We start from the raw sequence: 20206 nt of genomic DNA, 5'->3' as shown, positions 1-20206 counted from the left end.
ACTAAATAAATTAAACTAACTAAATTCCTTCGTCCGGGTGGAACTACAGATTAATCTATTGAGAAGTTTTTGATTTTGTTGGTGACATACAAATAAATATTTCTTGTATTTTCTAGTGTTTGATTTTACGCGAGTATTATACATTAAGAAATTAAAGATTTTTAAACGAATTTTAAACGCGATTTATTCATCATTCGAATAAATTGCGTTTAAAATCCCTTAAAAAATCTTTAATTTCTAAATATTTCCTTTTCCAAATATAGGGTTGTAGACAAGGTAAAATGAAAAAATAAACACACAAGTGGGAACAAAAAAAAGTTTTTATTTATAACGACTAAATTATTACAAAGATAAACGAATAAATTGAATGGAAGCAACTTGGCAGTTACAAAATATGCAAAACCTTTCAAAATATAATGTATAATAATATTTTAAAATCACGTGTATTTCGAACAGTATTTATTTACATTAAAAATAAGTAGCCAATACTTTATTTACATTATTATTTAATTCTGCGTTAGTTTTACTATCATATACAATAATTATTGATCTAGTTGGCTTCCATTTAACATTATAATTGCAAACATTCCTACGAACCTTTAAACAGAACAAACTAAGCATTAAAACGTTGGAAAACTTATGACTATGGCGATTAATTGGCGAAAAGTGGAAAATTTGGGAAAATTAAGAAAACCTATATCTATAAGGAAAAAATGTTTTGACTAACTACAGTAAGAACCGAATTAGAGATCGACGTAATTTCTTACGTGAAATATACTAAAGTTGTATACTATACACGCTATAATAAAATATAAATTTATGATATAACCTATGTGTCAAAGACATTAATTATAATATTATTATCATAACTATCTCTAATATATTTTTATTACATAAAGAATATGGGTGCTTTTTATACGTATTTTACATCAGTGTTGCCAAGTATTTCCTATTAAAATCTCCCAAAATAAATAGAAAATATAAACAATAATGTTTAAACATTTAAAAAATCAATGATTGAAAATAATTTACGATGTTTTCAATATTTTATTAGAAAAATAATGTATCTGTTAAACTTTGAACTAAATGTGGAAATAACATTTTTGGCATTTCGAACACCATTTTATTGTTTTTAAATCAAATATTTATAAAGATATATTTGAGTCTAGACGCACTAACAGTTACTAAAAATTTTGTCACTTCCAAATTAAGACCTTTTAATTTTGATAACTACATCCAATTATTACCTAAATCATTTTCGTTGATAATTTTCATTTATTTTAACTTTGAAAATTAATTCCCTTATAACAATATGAAGCTAAAAATAAAAGAGTATGTGAAGACATTAAATTTCATTTAGACAGGGCTCGAATTTAGTAAAATGCGAAAAACGCGGCGTTCGAATCGCGGACATTCTGGCGTTTTTGGAGCTTTTACAAAAAACGCCGCGTTTATTCGCCCATTGAAATTACACAACACCAATTGAAAAAAAACAGTTATTTATATTTATTTTCATTAACAATTCAACGCCACGTGGAGTCCATGTTTCTCGATGTATCGCTGTCTCGCTTCCGCAATCATCTGAGCTTTCCTTTCTTGGTAACTCATCTGTCTCTCTTTAGCCGTTTTGGGGAAAACGCCCGTGGGTGCAGGGGTTACGTATTTCGGTTGGGCCTGTGAGGTGGAAGGTTGCGGTTCGATTCCCGACGCGGACGGAGGCTCGGGCGTGTATGGAGTGATGCCTTCTAGGAAGTTTGTTATTGTCACGTCGACGCTTCGTGTTTTCGCTGAAAAATAAAAATAAATAACATCATTATCTGATTTATAATATGGAGGGTTTACCATGGATGAGATAAAAATAAAAAATTTCAACTATCGTTATGGATTACTATAATCTATACTCTATAGTCTATACTAATAATAATATTATAAAGAGGAAAGGTTTGTAATTATTTATGTATGTATGGTTTTCACGCATAAACTACAAGACCGATTTCAAAAATTCTTTCACCATTAGAAAGCTGCATCTTCACTGAGCAACATAGGCTATAATATAGCATTTTCAAAAAAATTAGAGATCCTTACAAAAAATGCAATAATGTAGGTAACCAAAGGTGTAAAAAATTCCTTAATAAAAATTTTGTCATCGCGTGCAATGCGGAATCTATTGAAGATAGAACAAAAAATGTTCTACGGTATTATAGAATGGATCAATATCTACAAGAAAGTCCGCGATACCATATGTCCATCTTCAGTAGTTATGTTACTACAACAACTTTTTTACGTTTTCAAAGTAAATAGAAGTGCCGACAGTAATCAAACCATGTTATCAATACACACATGCCATTAAATGATGTTTTATTATAGACGTATCATTTTTACAACAAATCCCTACTCATATTATAAATGCGAAAGTAGCTCTGTCTGTCTGTCTGTTACGTTTTCCCGCTTAAACCTCTCAACCATATTGATGAAATTTGGCACCACCACGGGCGAAGCCGAGGCGGATCGCTAGTATGAATATAAGAAGCACGTTTTTCGTTTTTTTGAAGTGAAAACTTCTTTAGCGGCGTTGAGCACTTTTTCTGTAATGGGTATAAAATGTTAAACTCGCGTCAGGACACGTGACCTGATCGAAAAAGCGTAAGACGGATACCATTCCAAAATATCAAACATGCTCAACGTTAATAATCAAGTTTTCACTTCTGCCGGCACTCCCCCAGTGCAACCCGTCTTTCTTTTTTAACCATATTTTTTTGTAACTTACCAAGATCCCTCACAATATCGTGTATCGGCACATTAGGCAGCACTTCCTTCACTTGCCGCGCCAGTTTCGCCCGCTCGTTGTGTGGGGCGAGGGGGCGGGGCGGGGGGCGGGGGGAACGGATGTCGTCCCAGGTGAAGTCCGTTGCTTCTATCTGTGGGGGGAGATTTTGTTTTTGTATTTTTATTTTAGTGTCAATACGTGTTTTTTATAGTGGCAGAGTAGCATTAAAAATTAGAATTAGTTCACAATTGAATGTTTTTTTTTCATTTGATCTTGGAATAGTTTTATACTGATACTAGCTTTCCGCCCGCTTTGTCTAAAACCAAATAAATTATATACCTATATTAAAACCTTCCTCTTGAATCACTCTATCTATTACAAAAAACCGCATCAAAATCCGGTGTGTAGTTTTAAAGATTTAAGCATACATAGGGACATAGGGACAGAAAAAGCAACTTCGTTTTATACTATGTAGTGATTCGTTGCATTTGAAAACTCTGTAGCGTATATAGGGAGATGTCAATGTCTTGATAATCAAAGATTGTTGATGATAATGGCGATACTTTAATAAGCAGTGACACGAAGTTACCGGTTCGGTGCGTGCAGCCTTACGTCGCGATCTCGTATATAATGGACACACGTAATTTATGGACGCTCCCTTTGTGTTTCGGTCATAAAGAGCATTGTATATTTATCATTCAACTGCCAATTTGTCAAATGATATCGCTGGCCAGCTGCCGTGGCCCACGCTGGCCCACTCACCTGCAGCGCGGCGGCGATGGCGCGCCGCAGCCGCTCGGCGAACACGCGCTCGCAGTCCCCGCGGCGCTCGAGCGGCGCCAGGGCGCGCAGCGTGTACACGGAGCGCGCGGCGGCGAGCGCCCACAGCGCGTCGCGCCAGCGGCCCGCGCGCGCGCAGCTCGGGTGGGTGAACGCGCGCTCCACCGCTGCACACACACACACACACCAGAGATGTAAACACACAATCACACAAACGCAACGCAACACGACAAGAGCACGTGACCGCGCAGCCGGCCGGTGTGACATCAGGGCATACACGTTACAAAACAAAATAGCCATCGTGACATCCCACATCACACATCACACGTGACATCACACATCACACATGACATCACACATCACACATCACACGTGACATCATACAACACACATCACACGTGACATCACACCCACATCACATATCGCACATTTTTTTTTCTTTAAATGACCCCTTCTAATCGCAATATTGTGTTATTAATAATATTAATTTAAAATACATCTTTTGTTATTGTGATAGCTGTCCACTATGTATTCTCAGATGTGCTTGAAATCAGTTTGCTATTATTTGAAAATAGATATCCCTTTTGAATTTTGATTATACATAACAATAATGAGCAATAACTTGCATAATCACTATAAATTTTAATTTAATAATATTTTTTTGACCCATAAAAATGATAAATCATAAAACATTCCAAATTAAATTGTCCACACAAAAACTGAAAGAAAACTCACTTATAGCAATAGGTTGCACCCTATTAGGCAGCGGTAAGCTCCAATCCGTGAACTTCAATAGGCCCTTGCCGTTCGTGGGTCCGCCCTCCGGTTGTAGCAACACTGGCTTGTCCGGGTGCTCCGCGAAGTGTTGCCTGTTGGGAACATATTGAGATAAAAAATTGGTTGTCTGTAAAGTCGGTTTACTGACGATAGTTGAACGTGACAACGTCCGATTGTGCTTCTTTGTCGCTCGTTCCGCGCTCTCGCTTGCACTTCAAGCCTTACATGGAACGCCTCAGAGCGAGGTAACGCCGCATGAGTCATGTTTTTTCGTGCGTGCAGCCGGCTATATCGAATTATAAGACGTTATCACGTTAAAAATACTCCAGTATTAAAATAAATAAAAATAATTTTATTGATGAAATGAAATGAAATAAATTTATTTGTCCATTTATGTTTTACAATTAATGTACGACAGTGAGTCCCAAACTAAGTATACTAGTATAGTCATAAATTATTGACTGATTAGCAAAACAGTTGAAAACTATGTTTCAGTTAATTATCTTTATATTTCTATTCAGATTTCAGAAATTAAATAATGCTTTTTTTTCAATAAAAGTTGTAAAAGCACATTGTTTTTCTGAAGTATCTCTCTTATTGTTTAATAAATTTATAATAAGATTAACTTACTTTCTAGCAAACTGTGATGTATTCTTTATTCCCAAGGTTGAGGCAAAAAATGGCGGCACCTTCCATTTTCTTAACTGAAATAAAAAAAATACGTATAAATTTTTATTTTATTTACAGTCAGTGTATAAATATACTCCCATAAAATCAAAATCAAATATATTTATTGCGTAATAAATATGTTTACAATTTTATCAGTCATTGAGTCACCCTTTAAGCATTTAAATCAGACACAAGAAATTACTAGAAAATTAAAATTATTCAGTTCATTGACTTTACACTGAAGTTTTATCTATACTTATACTTAATATTATAAAGCTGAAGAGTTTGTTTGTTTGAACGCGCTAATCTCAGGAACTACTGGTCCGATTTAAAAATTCTTTCAGTGTTAGATAGCCCATTTATCGAGGAAGGCTATAGGCTATATATATCATCTCGCTAAGACCAACAGGAGCGGAGCACTGCGGGTAAAACCGCAGGGCACAGGTAGTTGAACAATATAGACCAAAAGGAGAAAGCACTCACAGTGATACTGCCAAGCGCGTGAGACGCCGCCAACGAGTCTAAACACGACACATAGTTTGCGACGAGAACACTGCATTTGGGATCTCTACTGCCTGTCACCTTTATTTGGACACCTGCAAGAAATAAAACCACCTCCTTGTTATAATGTTTAACGCGTGAATGTGAAACCAAGGGGTCCTAAGGGGTTCGATTCCCAGTGGTGACTAACAAAAAAATGTCACAGTTTGGCAGGACACAGAAGGCTGATAAGCTACTTATCCATACAGAAAAGTACAGTGGTTAACATGTGAGTTTAGAACTGACGGGTCCTGGGTTTGATTCCCAGTGTGTACTTTAATTATTATTTATGCAGTTACATATTATAGATATTTAGTTATATTCAATTATACAAGGACAATCCATTGGATGAAACACAATTTCGCCTAACCATAAGACCAATAAATTGTATGAAAAATATTCATAATGATCTATTTTATGTAATTTATTCAGTACCATAAAATATATTTATATTCCAATATATTTCTTACCTTCACAATTTAAATTCTTATATCAGATATGGATGATTGTGATTTGTTATCAAATACATTTTGATTACAGATACATAATTGTGTTTTTATTTTGCTACTAAATGACCCAGTGAACTTTGTATCACATACTAAAGTGTCAAAAATGCCTATTACTAATTTATTTTTCTGTATAAGCCATTCAAAAATTGTGTGACATACAAATGGCAAGTGATATTTATTTATTAAGATAGGTAGATAGTAGATACTGTATTTAGGGATATAATTCTAAAAATAACTACTTAATCCATCAGTCCTCGGAATCACAGACACAATAGAAAATCTATTGTGTCGCGCCCCGATCGGGCCTTACGGTGGTCAATGGGTTAAAATAATTTTTATTACTTTGAAGTGAAACTTCTTTAGGTTCATTGAGAGTAAATTTCAAGGTCGGGTTCATGGCAATACATAGGCAAACATTGAAACTTGCCGAAGTTTCACTTTTGACAGGTGTGCTCAGCACACACACTCTTTTTTACCTAAAGATAAGGCCAAATTAACTAAATTTGACGACAGGTGTAAGTGTCACATTCCAGACACCTTACAAGTAGTAACAGGTGTTTTATACTAGATAGAAGTATTTATAGTCAGAACAATAAATTCATTTTACACAGTTGATTCAGACTACAAATTATCAATATTCCTTATTTTCCTCACTAATAAACATGTTCATTTTCCTTACATGCATGCAGAGACCTTATAAAACTAAAATTCAATTTAGTCTGCAAAGCATGAAAAAAAATGATTCATATATGAATGTGATTCCATGTAGTAATCTATCTGAATGCTAAATCTTAACTAAATGGTTTCAGTATTACAATATGTTATTGAGCAACAAGGTAAGCTGTAGTACACTCAAATTTCACATCCATTGTTTTAGATTGGTGATTTATAGTTACAAAATTGTATTTGCAATGAATTCTAATGAATAGAATATAAACTTACCAAAAGTCAAGCACGCTAATGTTGATATCAACTGCCTTGCAGCCGATTTATCAGGCAGTATGAAAGAGGCAATCCACAGAATCACTGCTAATACTATCCTTATCAACAATAAAAGTAAACCAAACGGTAAATATAACAAAAATTGTATGGGATTATCGCCTCGAAACCTGAAAATTAAAGCCGAGAATTATCACCTGATTAAAATTTTAATCTATTAGAAATATTCATTTGGCAAACTTTCCCTTGAAAATTGCAAACACTATCCTACCTTTCGTCATTGACAAGCTGTTCCGCCGTTAGAGCCATATTCAGTATGTTTATTTATATTACTAATATCACCTATTAATTATTAACAATATTACTTGATTATATTCATAAATCGCAAAATTTATAATAGAAAAAAATTGATGTGATTTGTGATGCTTGCAAGTTGCACTTTTGACGTGACAGCTTTGACCACAGGCTTTGACACACAGAACAGGTAGATAGAAGTGTGATGTGGGCGTGGCCCACGTGTCACTTGTAAGGTAAGATCACCTAACTTGCTCTCAGTTGTGCGCAGAAAAATATTCGAGTCGGTTGTCAGCTGTCAAACCTTTTTTCCGTATTTATTCATTAATTAGGACGTGTTGTTCGGTATAAGAGTGCAAAAATGATAGCAGACGAAATAATATCAGCAATGGAGGCATTTCATACCATCGGTAAGTCTTATTTTTATTTATTTTACATATAATATTTTATGTTATATCTTCGCTTGTAATTTGTCAAAATTGTATACAAATATCTAGTCAAAATGAACCTTAATCCGTAAGAAATTAGTACTATTATAGATTGAACAGCAAACAAGAATTTCTGGAATATTATTGCAATAAACAAACGAATGTCGCTTTAGTGATGCTTGTGGCGCATATCGACAGTATCGATACTTTAGAAAAGACAAACATTATAAATATTAAATTTTATTTTATTTTTCCTTAGCTTTCATTAGTCCAATTTATTTACAGATTTCCCAAAGAGGCTAATTTAAAAGAGAAATGGATAAATGCAACGTGACGAGTTAACTGAATGCCGAACAGCACTAAGCAGTCTAACAAAGGCCATCGATACAGCAAACCTACGGCAGTTCCAAGATTTAAAATAATGCATATTTTCTGTTTGTATTTTGTAAATATAGATTAATACTATTCTATTCCGTTTTTTATTTAATAATAATAATATAAAAAGACGTACTTAGTAGTAATAAACATACTCCAAAATGTGACACATTATACTATACTCGTATAATAGAAAGAAAAAAAAATACACAAAAAATATTTATTTGTGAATTATCGATATCTCGATATCGATAACAAGGCTGACATCCCTCAGGGCATAGCATCAGATAAATATCAAGTTAATGTCATTAATGTTGAGTGACACAAATTTCAACCTTATCTCTATGTGTTGAGGTTCAAAGTTATATCTATCGAAAACTAACGCCCTCTGTTGTGGAGTAGCTGAATGTTTTTCGAATTTGGAATTTCTGTGCAATGAGAAACAAAACAGCTAATATACCTAGAGATGTTATACTAAAATAAACCGTAACATGGTGCGTTAGGGTACATATTGAAATGCTGAATTTATAACCTAAGTCAGTTTTTACTCAAATTAAGCTGTCCAATCAAAGGCATAGTTTACTTGTAGTGTACTGTATAACTATCGGTTTAAATGTGTGGGTTTGGCGACACTGGTTTTCATACTAATTATGACATTATCGCACTTCTATTTGTTTTTATTGTTCTGTGCTTTGACACAATGAGATATGACATGATAACAAAGAAAAAACAGACTATAGCAAATAATATTTATTCTATCTATTTAGAAGATTTTTATAATTTAAAATTACTCCATCAGCTTCATAGCTGTGTTTTGTGTAATTGATTGAGTCAAATATCATCACATTGTGTGAATGTCATTGATACATGTATTCTAAATCGTTAATTTACTCAAATTGCGTACTCTGTGATTGACACTAGGTCATAGTCCAATCATATTCTGTGGTCACAATTATTTTCTTTGTCTGTCAAATGTCAATAATTGTCAATAATCAATCGTCATTGATCATTCGTGAATTATCATTCGTTTATTCGTTTCACAAATGAGTTCTCCTGTAGAAACTTAAGTGTCTAGTTTCTTCTCTTGTTTACGACGTAAAGTTATATTATCCAGGCCTTATATTATAAAATATTAAAAGAAGTACATACGTAAGTAAAACTAAATCAAATTGATCATTGAACCGAATAAAAACAATGGATAAATCAGATGTTTGGAAATCATCTGATCATTGTTTATGTTTCAGATTACACAATGGAGACAATAGTTTCTACGGAGGATAACACGTCTTCAGACGTAGAAGAAGAGTTTAAAATTCCAAGGCCGGCTACAAATGCCCGTAGCAACAACGAAGGTTTAGCTTCACGGTCAGTTTCAACTTCCGCAGAAATTCACCAGCTAGAAGAAAAAATGAAGCGTAAATTGCAATTTTTCTTCATGAATCCTATAGAGAAATGGCGAGCGAAACGTAAATTCCCTTACAAATTCGTCGTACAAGTGATCAAAATAGTGTTGGTAACTCTCCAATTATGTTTATTTGCCCATAACAGATATAATCACGTAAATTATACTTGGGATAATCGTATCACTTTCTCACACCTGTTTTTGCTTGGATGGGATTCAACTCGCGAAATTAATGCTTATCCGCCTGGAGCTGGGCCACTAGCTGTATACAAATTAGATGAATTTTATAATACATTGGACTATGCAGTCAATGGCTATGCTAATTTATCGAATGCTATTGGCCCTTATTCGTACGATAACGAAGATAACAATATGACTGACCCTGTGTTCTGTGTGTACAACTATAAAAAGGGCATTATAAATGGTTTCAATGAAAGTTACGAGTTCAATTCGGAAATCGTTTCAAATTGTATAAATTTTACTAAACCTGAAGGGGAGTTATTTATGTCTAAACAACATATAGAAGCAGCTGGACTTGATATTAACTTTGCAGCGTTAGTGCGAGCGGAGCTGATGTTTTCTATAAAAACAATCAATTTTCGCGCCGCAGGGCCCATCACTCCGCCAGATTGCTATCGGTTTGATGTAGCGATCGTATTTGACAACGTGGATCATGATGGGCAAATGTCATTGGCCCTAGAGGCTGAACCGTTCAAGCTGATATGCAAAGGTGATCAAGCGTACATCACAGACAACCAAATTGACCAGATACTACGAAGTATTTTGAACATTTTTGTCATTCTCATCTGTAGCGCGTCACTTCTGTTATGCAGTCGAGCGATTTACAGGGCGCAGCTTTTGAAAGAATTAACTGTACAGTTTTTCTTACGCACATACAATAAGCAGCTAAGTTTAGATGGTCGTTTGGAGTTTCTAAATATATGGTATATTATGATCATTGTTAATGACATCCTTATCATCATGGGCTCAGCGATAAAGGAGCAAATAGAGAGAAATCAGTTCACTAACGATCAATGGAATGTTTGTTCACTATTCTTAGGGACAGGTAATTTACTGGTTTGGTTCGGAGTGTTGAGATATTTAGGTTTCTTCAAAACTTACAATGTGGTTATACTGACACTGAAAAAGGCAGCTCCGAAAATATTCAGATTTTCATGCTGCGCTCTATTGTTGTACGCTGGCTTTATGTTCTGTGGCTGGTTAATATTGGGGCCATATCACATGAAATTCAGATCACTAGCAACTACATCGGAATGTTTATTCTCATTAATAAATGGTGATGATATGTTTGCTACATTCTCTATAATGTCGAAGAAATCACCAATGTTGTGGTGGTTTAGCCGTGTATATTTGTATTCGTTCATAAGTTTGTACATATATGTTGTACTCAGTTTATTTATATCTGTTATCATGGATGCGTATGATACGATAAAACAATATTATAAAGAGGGATTCCCAAAGAGTGATTTACAGCAATTTATAGGGGAAGCTAATTTTGAGGAGGTTTCGTCTGGCTTATATAGAACTCATAGTTCGACGTCCTTAAATGCTTTCATGAACTCTTTATTTTGTTGTAATGTGTACAGAAGCGCATACTCAAAAATAGGGGGCAACTCTACTCTTAATTTATTATAGGCTCTGTAATTTAAAATTAGCTTTTAAGTTATTTGGTAGCCATTGTAAATACGTACTAAACAGTACTGATGTATATTTTTGTCACAAATTAAGAATTATTGTTAATAAATCTAATAATGTTATGATAATTAACCACCGAAGATTCTAATGTATGATAGGTGGATGTTGTTTTTATTGTAATGATATTTTTATATTCTTGCAAAGTGCATGAACTTTACCATTGTAATATAAGTTTATATTGTAAACTGCAATTAAGATTACACAATGTATCAATCCTTGAATTATACTCAATAAAGCATGTGCATAGCAATTACTTTATTATTTATTGTCTTATTTACAACAAAACTGGTATTTATAGTATGTTGCTCATGTAGTTATATTTATTTATGAACCTAGGCTTTGCAGCAAGGTTTTTCTTGCTCTAGGTTTATAAAAAACCGCATAATAAAATAAAGACACAAGATGTTTGTATAATATTTCGTGGGCAATATTTCCTGCCATGATTGTATATAATATCTGCTTTAAATAATAAGAACCTATTATAAATTGAAATCTCATAAATAATAACATAACTAATAAAAACAGCATTTTTTTTTAAAAAGCCATTAACTATATTTATGAGATAATAATTAAGACTTGATAGTGGACCTACTTAACACCACAGAGCAAGTAATCTTAACACTATCGTTTTATTACTTTTATCAATAATTGCACCACAATATTAGACTAATCAACAGGTATATAAGTACCTAATCGTGCTAATATTCAACTGATACGTTACCTGTGTACATTACTATAAAATGGTCTAATTCCATTTCAATTGCGAGGTTATTAATAAGGTTATTAATAATGCACAATGCATGCTAGTTATACCTATTAATAAAGGAATCTTTGTTTACATAAAGTATTATGTTCATACAGTCATGTTAAGAATAACAGTCGTTTTGTTTATAAATATAAAAGTACTTAACTACATACGTACTTTGTGTTTTGCATGTTACCTGCTATGGCATTATTGTATAATGTAAAGGACATTCTTCGTTTAGGTTGATAAAACTATTTTATACTTAACTACCAGTAAACTATATATTCTTTGTAGATTTCCACAATGTCCTGACATTAAGGACTGGACTGGACCGAAATGGATATCCGCGACTGGGAAATTTTTTTTATTAATTTAATGGGTGTACATGTGGTGTACATACATAAAAAAAAATACGAAAAAACATACCGGCCGAATTGATAACCTCCTCCTTTTTTTGAAGTCGGTTAATAACTTTTAAATCTCTTTATAAACTACTTTCGTTGTGCTCTTGTTCTATTTCTTCACGCCGTACTCCAGCAACACTCTCTCTTTCTCACATACCAAATGTTTTTGTATCTAGTTAGTAGTTCTTAATACAGAGATAATATTCTAAGGGTGAGTACATAAGTAATATAAATTAATGGTGATGAATAAAACGACAGAGTCACGAAACAATTTTTATTAAATGCACCGTTCGAATTTCATACGAGATAAACATTATAAATACAATTTTATCTATGCATTTAACAAGTGTACATTTACTTTTGGTACGCGACCTCTTAAAACAATCATTTCCACTTACTACGATTAACATTTAGTACTAAATTAAAAAACAGCCAAAATTGTATACAAAACATTTAATAAATATGGCAATATGTTCAATATTCTCTATATAAAATATGTTAGTATAAGTATGGCAATGTTAACTGAATAATGTTACTATTCGTAAAAAGTACCGTTCCATATTTTACGTTAAACAGATAAAATATAAACCAGAACTTTTTACGACTATTCGTTAATAAATAAAAATATTTACATCCATTTGATATGACGAAACATTTAGCTGCATCAATTTTTAAACTAATTAACTTAAATAATTAATATCAAACTCATGTGAATTAAAAAACTTCAATCATAATTGAAATTTAATTATCCTCATTCGTTAATAAATATTTTTAAATTCATTAATATACAGATACTTTTCGGTTCAACAGCAGCAACTCAGTTTCACTACGACTACGATAAATAAAAATAATTTAAAACTAATTCACAGAGCTATAACTTAAAGCTAACGTGTCGACGAAATAACAAATCGAAACGAGGGAATCTTTGGTAATGGAGCAGTTAAACCGTAACTTACGAAGCACACCTGTGTTACCAAAGACGTCTAAAAATAGCCAATTGCGAACTACCTGCCATTTTGTAGAAAAATACTTTATCAGTCTTTTCGCTTGATTTATTTCTTTTCGTCCATAGGAGCAATCGATTGAGGCTCAGCGCCTAACATGATTTGTATTTCGTCGACACTCTTTCCTTTAGTTTCTGGCACAATGAAGAAGATGAAGATGAAGCCAATGACCATGATGCCGGCGAAGAGCCAGAACACCTGTCCGGAGCCAATCGCGTTGTTTAGAGAGTTGAACGTGCTAGTCACTGTGAAACTGAGCAACCAGTTAAAGGTTCCTGCTGTCGAACCGACGAAAGCTTTGATGTCGATCAAACATAGTTCGCCGGCCATCATCCAAGGAATAGGCCCGAAACCAAGTGAGAACGCGATAATGAAAAGTGACAATGACAATAGAGGCAGCCACGACAAGGCTTCCACTATTGAAGATGATGAACCGTGAGTGTCTTGCAGGAAGAAATATACTCCGAGAGCCGTTGAACATATGCACATAACTAAAGCGGAGAACAAAAGAAGAATACGTCTGCCCAATTTGTCGACGACTAAACTGGATACAAAGGTCGCCAATACTTGAATGACACCAATGATAATCGTAGCAATGGCTGGTTCGATAGCCGCTCCGGCACTCGTAAAGATTTTCGACGTGTTGAAGATAACCGCATTGATACCCGACAGTTGTTGGAACAACATAAGAGCGTAGCAAATGAGCACAGCTTTCAACGCGGTCTTCTTAGTAATCGCCGAAAGGAAGGAAACTGGGTTGTTTTTGGCATCTTCGGCCTTTGTTTGCAGGTTGCTCAATTCGCTGTCCACATCGTAGTTCCTTCCGCGCAATCTGATCAGCGCTTCCCTCGCTTCACCATGCCTGCCCTTAACGACCAAGAAGTTAGGGCTTTCTGGCATGAAAAAGAAAATAATCGCGAACACGATCGGTATCAACGTACAGAGAATATTGAAAACGAACACACTAGTGTAACTTCCAACCGCGTACGCGAATAATATACCGACAGTGATCATCAATTGGAAGTAGCTTCCCAACGTGCCTCTAATAGAATCTTGGGCAATTTCACTTGTATAGGCTGGGGCTGTGACACAAAACGCCCCTCCAGCTATACCCGTGATGAATCTCCCGGCCATTAACATGCCGACATTGGACGCGAAGGTAATCAACAACCAGCCCAAAGTGAACGGCAAAGTTAGAAACAACATGGTCTTCTTTCTTCCTAAAATGTCCATGATAAGTCCGATCGGAAAGCACACAGCTGCAGCTCCGAGATTGATCAGTGACGAGACCCAATCGCCTTGGGATTCGGATACACTGAAATTGTAATCGGTGCTGTTGCCTTGGGTGATCTTCAAAATGACTGGTGATGACCAGCCCAGCATAGAACCGGCGGCCAAGGCACCGAGCGTGGCTGGAAACGAATAATCATAATTTGAATAAAATATAAAAAAAAACATGAGGGTATTTTGCAAATTGGGCTGTGGTGTATATTTTAGAACATATTTTATTGAATCGCGTACACAAGAACAGCGTATAGAAGAGAATCTATAAGGTATCTTAAACTAACATGGGATTGAATATTTCTGTTATTTGCTAAAAAATTATACTGAATATATTTTTTTGAAAAGAAAACAAAAAAAAAATGTTAAAGAATCACCATTTATTATCTATCGTCTTTGTAATTTTAAAAACACCACAAAGCACAGCAAGCTGCCATAAATTAATTCTGCTATGTCAAGGTTGTAAGACAAGTAACACGAATATTTAAAAAATTATGTGAAATTACCATTGTTCTCATAAAGTCGACATAATTATAGTGTGATTCATACCTATTTAGATGTTAATAAGACTAAGTAAAGAGCTGTTATTAATGTCAGAGTATTTAAAGTATGTACCTAACAATTTTTATGGAACATTTTTTTTTTTTGGCAATGATTTATTAAGTTATATTTTTAATTTTAATGGTGTAATAACAAATATTATATTAGTGTCTTCAACAAATTATCAAAATATGAAACTCCAGATTTACACATTCAATTAGGAATATCATATACACGCACAAACTGCAAGCTTAATTATATTATGATCATGCTTTCGTTGTGCAATTATTTAAGTTATTTTCTTTGAAGTAGAGAAGCGGTAAATAAGTTTAAATTTTTTTGTAATAGGTATAATAGGTGTAAATTATTTCGAAAGATTTAAAAACAAGTACTTATCTACTACAAACAAAAAAAAGTGCGTGTATGCCGAGCACACGTGATAGAAGTGAAACTTCTTTGGCAAGATTCAAAGATACCAAAATCGTCGCCTTACGTGACGTGACGGTATTCCCATGACGCGACCTTGAAATTTTACTCTCAACACACATAAGAAGTTTCACTTCGAAAAATATGTTAGTTGTTATATTCAAGCAGCTTTTTTCTACATACCTGATAAAGCTGCAATGTATTGCGGGAGCTTGCGGCCATTATCACCTCTTGGCTCCACCAATACAGCTTGAGACACTCCAACTTCAGCCATTGCACCGTTGTTGCCCTCTGCCCTCTGGAAATTAAAGATTTACTCAATTAGTGAAAAACATAAAATATAAATATGATATTTTCTAGTGTTTGATTTACGCGAGTATTATACATTTAGAAATTAAAGACTTATTAACGGATTTTAAAAGCGATTTATTCATTCTATTATTTTCCCGATGTTTAAAATCCGTTAAAAAGTCTTTAATTTCTAAATATAAATATGAATTAAATTTTAATGAGGAGGATAGTTGTAATATAAAGACAAGGTATGTTTCACATCAGTATAGTTCATCAATTTTTGTTTTTAATTTTGAGCCTAATATTTTTGAGTTTAGGAAAGTGACAAATGATACTATAGACCTGTATCGCAATTTCATAATTGCATAACTTTTAATAAATAAAATGTATACCAATTATTTCTAAATGTCTCCGTTAGAAACATAATACAAGTAGATTTTTTGGATGTTAAGAACTATGAGTCTTCTAAATGACTTAAAATAAAATAAAATATCACATCTAGAATTAGGCTTTTTTTAATTTTTTTTTTGTTGATGTTAATTGCTGCTGTATTTAAGTTATGGAAGTGTACATAGTAAATAATAATATTTTTGAGTTTAATGTAATATAACAATTACACAAATAAAAATCGCACAACTATTAGCATTGTAGTTTTATTACAAAAGCGATTATACAAAACAGTACACCGCTTCAAACATTTCCATGTAATTTAATAGCCTACTTTAATTTAATTTACAGTTACATAAAAATATTTAATTTAAAATACAAAATAATACCTCATTATAACTAGGCCCTGGAATAGCGGGAAGCAACGGTTCAGTTTCAGAATCATCCTGCTGGTCTCGACGACCCAAATTCGACCACATTTTGCAAAAATATTAAAATCTAGGTCCTGCCACGACTAAACTTTTACGCGAGCGAAAGGTATTTGAAAAATTGCAAACAAAAAGGCATTGTTTTTGTTTCGTGTTGATATCAATTCTGTTTGACAATTGACAAATGACATTAAGAAATATGAAACGGGATTTGACGCAAATTTATGTCATTGTCAGTGAACTGCCTGTTGACATTCCGGTTTCGTTTTAAAATGTAATACATATTGAGCATATTTGTAAGTGATTTTATGATTTCTTTTAAGCTTAAGTGACATATCACACTAGCGGATTGCGAGCGGTTTCAAAGCGGAGCGGGTGCGCAACGAATACGTTGCGGGCGCGCAACGAACACGCCGCGGATGCGCAGCGAACACGTCGCGGAATAGAAGCGTCGACGCCATTTTGTATACTCTCGCACAAAAGCCAGCTCTTCCGCCTTGCCTAACTTCCATTCAATATTTCCATCGTTTCTGTAGCACTCAATTTTTTAACCGTACTGTGGAAATGCACTTACTTAACTAAAGATGTAATAGTAACAACTGGAGTTGTTAAAAAAGGTGCTATAAAATTGAATTACTAGGACTAGTGAGTTGCTGGTTGCTTGATAAAATTTTCTACTCACTGCTACCTATTTACCTAATAATAAGATAGACCTGTTCTGCCCACCAGAGACTAAAGAGCAGTAACAGCCCTTTTGTGATTTTTCGTTTTATTAGTGATTCTGAAAGCGGGTTTCTTAAGCTTTCTATTGAATTAACTTACTTATTTCTAAGACTATAAGAATGGTTTTTATTTAACATTTTTCACTTACTGCAAACGAAAAAAATTAACAATTTGGCGTGATTTCCCAACTAAAATACAGTATAAATTATACTGCAGATTAAATTTTAAGGTTTCATAACTAAAATGCAGTAAGCAATATAATTTTACAGTTCTTTAGATAGTTTTATATTTCTGGAAAAAAATTAAAAAAAAAAATTAATACGCAGTAAAATTTACCGCCATACAAGCTATTTTTACTGCAAATTAAGAAAATACAATTTATTGTCACGAACTCCCAACTAAAATGCAGTAAAATCAAAGCTTGTCGCATTTTAGTTGTGAATACTTAACATTCTTTTATCATTATAAACTGACTAACACGCAGTAAAATACAGCATTACTGCAGATTAGTTTGGATAGCATAATGACACAGATATGATTATTCCTAGCTAAAGTGCAGTTAATGTTTTAAATACTGCAACTGTGAACTAGCTATTTTTCTTACTGCACTAGTAAATTGAACACTTTTTTATTAAAAAACTAACTAAAATGCAGTATTTTTTTGACCTCACTGCATGTTAGTTGGGTTTCTTGACAAAATAACTGATCCAAACGCAGTAATAGGGCTTTTTGCTGCATTTTACTAAGTTTAAAATGGTATTTTTTACAAAAAAGGCTATGCAGTAATAGGCACCAAAAAGAATAAATGGCCATAATAAATTCAGTTATTAAGATATATTTTTTTTTATTGCTTTAACGTGTGAACCTATGCCTTTACAACCTTTCTGCATTCAAATTTTTTTGCTTATCATTCTGTTGATTTTTTAAAATCAATTCTTAACTTTAAATGCGTTTTACTCGAAATCGTGATTTTGCTGTTACTGCACTTTAGTGTATGGTGGGCAGTGTTTTAGTTAAGGAGCTTTAACATTTATTTCACTAATGAACTTTCTTTATGAGCAATTAAGTTATCTGATTGCATTTCGACCAAGATTTAATGGATAAAAAAATACCCTAAACATTAACATGTTATGAAACTCGTAAAAAATAATGATCTCATAATCATTATACTATCACAAGTTTTAAGTAACAACCAGCACGGATTCCATTTTGTTAATGAGTGTACATGACTGCGACGTAAACGTTGCGCATCTGCCACGCGTCCGAAACGAATTCGCTGCGCAACCGCGGCGTGTTCGTTGCGCGCCCGCAACGTATTCGTTGCGCACCCGCTCCGCTTTGAAACCGCTCGCAATCCGCTAGTGTGATATGTCACTAATATTTGACGTATTTTAAATTTTACATGTTTTAGTTTGTTTATTACACGAGTGAGCATATTATTACGTACCTATTTAAACACTTCTACAGTAATAAAATAATCGCCTATAATTTTATAGTAGCATTTACGTTTCGAAACATTTGAAGGCGTAATAAAATTAGATGTAGTAATTTAAGTAACATGGGACACAATACGAACGATAAATTGTTTTTATCGGAAATATTATAAAATAAGGGCTCAGCGTAACCATGTCGTAATTCTAATTTTGGGGAATATTTATCTATTTATATGTGTAAAATTCCACTTGTACCTTAAAAAAATACAATTCTAGAAAAATTCGGAAAATCGACAATAAAGTAATAATTTTCACTTATGTATCTCATTAGCCGCGTCCAGACCGACCGAGCGCGGCTCGCGAGTCCCGCTCGCGAGCCAATAGTTCGGCCGGTGTGGACGGCGCTCAGGCTTCCTCGGGCGCACGTTGGCTCGGTCGAGCGCCGCTCAGCCCCGAGCCGTGCGTTGTCGGTTTTTGGCGATGCTCAAAGGCGGCTCAGTCTGAGCTGCTCGCCCGGTGTGGACGGACATAACGACGCTCGCGAGCCAGAATCAAAAATGGATAAAGAAGACAGTATTCGCTTAATACAACTTTACGGAAGCTTCAAAATGTTATGGGATTCGAAAGATCCAGATCATTTAAATAAAAACAAGCGAGTTCCTGTTCCTTTAACAAACTGTTACCGTATTGGTTTCGGTTTTGGTACAATTTTTTAATCTAGATTATTTGTTTCTTTTTTCTTTTTTTTATGATATATCCAGACAACACAGCACACAACAGCTAATAAAACGTGGTTTTCCATCGTTATACGGAGATAAACTGAATGCTCAAACCGGCTCACCTTGGCTCGCGAGCGCGGCTCGGAACTTTTCACAAATAGCTCTGGTGCCACGGCTCGCGAGCAGGAAGTCTGAGCGCGGCTCGCGAGCCGCGCTCAGCCGGTCTGGACGCGGCTATTAGTTAGCAAGGCATCAGGCATGTGTGATGTGATGGAAAATGATACAATATCAACAAAATAATGAATCAGTTGTGCTCATTCGAACAATATGTATTTACGCATCAATTGGACGAGCCTTGAATCACAATTATTTTACATCTGCACTTGACCGTACTTGAACACCGCGATTTTTCCTGCCCTTGACATTGCATGCACTGTAACCGCTTACCGCTATAGTACGTCACAACTGGTTTTGTAAAGACCATGTACTTACTTTTCTCACAGATAATAATATAATACAATAGTTCTTTTATGTAGCACTATATAGTATGTCATACTAGATTTCCGGTTCATGCTTTACTTAGTTTGTAAAATATGAACAACATGATGAAAAATAACACTTATAAATTT

The 20206-nt window shown here is 34.3% G+C and overlaps 3 protein-coding genes and 1 long non-coding RNA gene across 8 annotated transcripts in view; 2 read left to right on the top strand and 2 right to left on the bottom strand.

Annotated features, from left to right (window-relative positions):
- Window positions 1-302: 302 nt before the first annotated feature.
- On the bottom strand, window positions 303-7435 carry LOC149484256 (lipid droplet-regulating VLDL assembly factor AUP1-like). Its single transcript, XM_089701738.1, has 8 exons — window positions 7253-7435; window positions 6985-7151; window positions 5477-5589; window positions 4955-5028; window positions 4283-4416; window positions 3530-3714; window positions 2768-2918; window positions 303-1787 (listed from the first exon to the last, which is right to left on the bottom strand). Exons 1-8 carry the CDS (start codon window positions 7288-7290, stop codon window positions 1516-1518), a joined length of 1134 nt encoding a protein of 377 aa, XP_089557864.1. The 5' UTR covers window positions 7291-7435; the 3' UTR covers window positions 303-1515.
- Window positions 7436-7471: 36 nt separating this feature from the next.
- Window positions 7472-8173, top strand: LOC149484255 (uncharacterized). The gene is made up of 2 exons (XR_016316400.1): window positions 7472-7685; window positions 7989-8173. It is a non-coding gene; the product is annotated as an uncharacterized LOC149484255 (long non-coding RNA).
- Window positions 8174-9065: 892 nt separating this feature from the next.
- On the top strand, window positions 9066-11457 carry LOC149484254 (mucolipin-3-like). 2 transcript variants are annotated; one of them, XM_089701735.1, is made up of 2 exons: window positions 9066-9227; window positions 9323-11457. In XM_089701735.1, exon 2 carries the CDS (start codon window positions 9331-9333, stop codon window positions 11134-11136), a length of 1806 nt encoding a protein of 601 aa, XP_089557861.1. In that variant the 5' UTR covers window positions 9066-9227; window positions 9323-9330; the 3' UTR covers window positions 11137-11457. The 2 variants fall into 2 exon arrangements, with proteins under 2 accessions (XP_089557861.1, XP_089557862.1); XM_089701736.1 differs by having other exon boundaries at window positions 9066-9231.
- A 1148-nt stretch (window positions 11458-12605) lies between these two features.
- Window positions 12606-20206, bottom strand: part of nebu (solute carrier family 2 member nebulosa) — a 59160-nt gene continuing 51559 nt past the window's right edge. For 3 of the 4 annotated variants that reach the window (XM_089701816.1, XM_089701814.1, XM_089701817.1), the window contains exons 2-3: window positions 15780-15894; window positions 12606-14761 (exon numbers count right to left, since the gene is read on the bottom strand). In XM_089701816.1, the coding sequence (XP_089557942.1) occupies window positions 13398-14761; window positions 15780-15870 (1455 nt within the window). In that variant the 5' untranslated portion in view covers window positions 15871-15894 and the 3' untranslated portion in view covers window positions 12606-13397. Of the gene's footprint in view, window positions 14762-15779; window positions 15895-16663; window positions 16872-20206 lie in introns of those variants that run through there. The other variant, XM_089701815.1, reaches the window with a different exon arrangement.

Source organism: Colias philodice, chromosome 12, assembly GCF_061535455.1.
Source record: "Colias philodice isolate Cphi_HAF_F1 chromosome 12, ilColPhil1 Martin Lab GWU primary, whole genome shotgun sequence".
Lineage (NCBI taxonomy): Eukaryota > Metazoa > Arthropoda > Insecta > Lepidoptera > Pieridae > Colias > Colias philodice.
The sequence above is the reverse complement of the archived record's forward strand: the minus strand, read 5'-3'. Positions and strand labels throughout refer to the sequence as shown.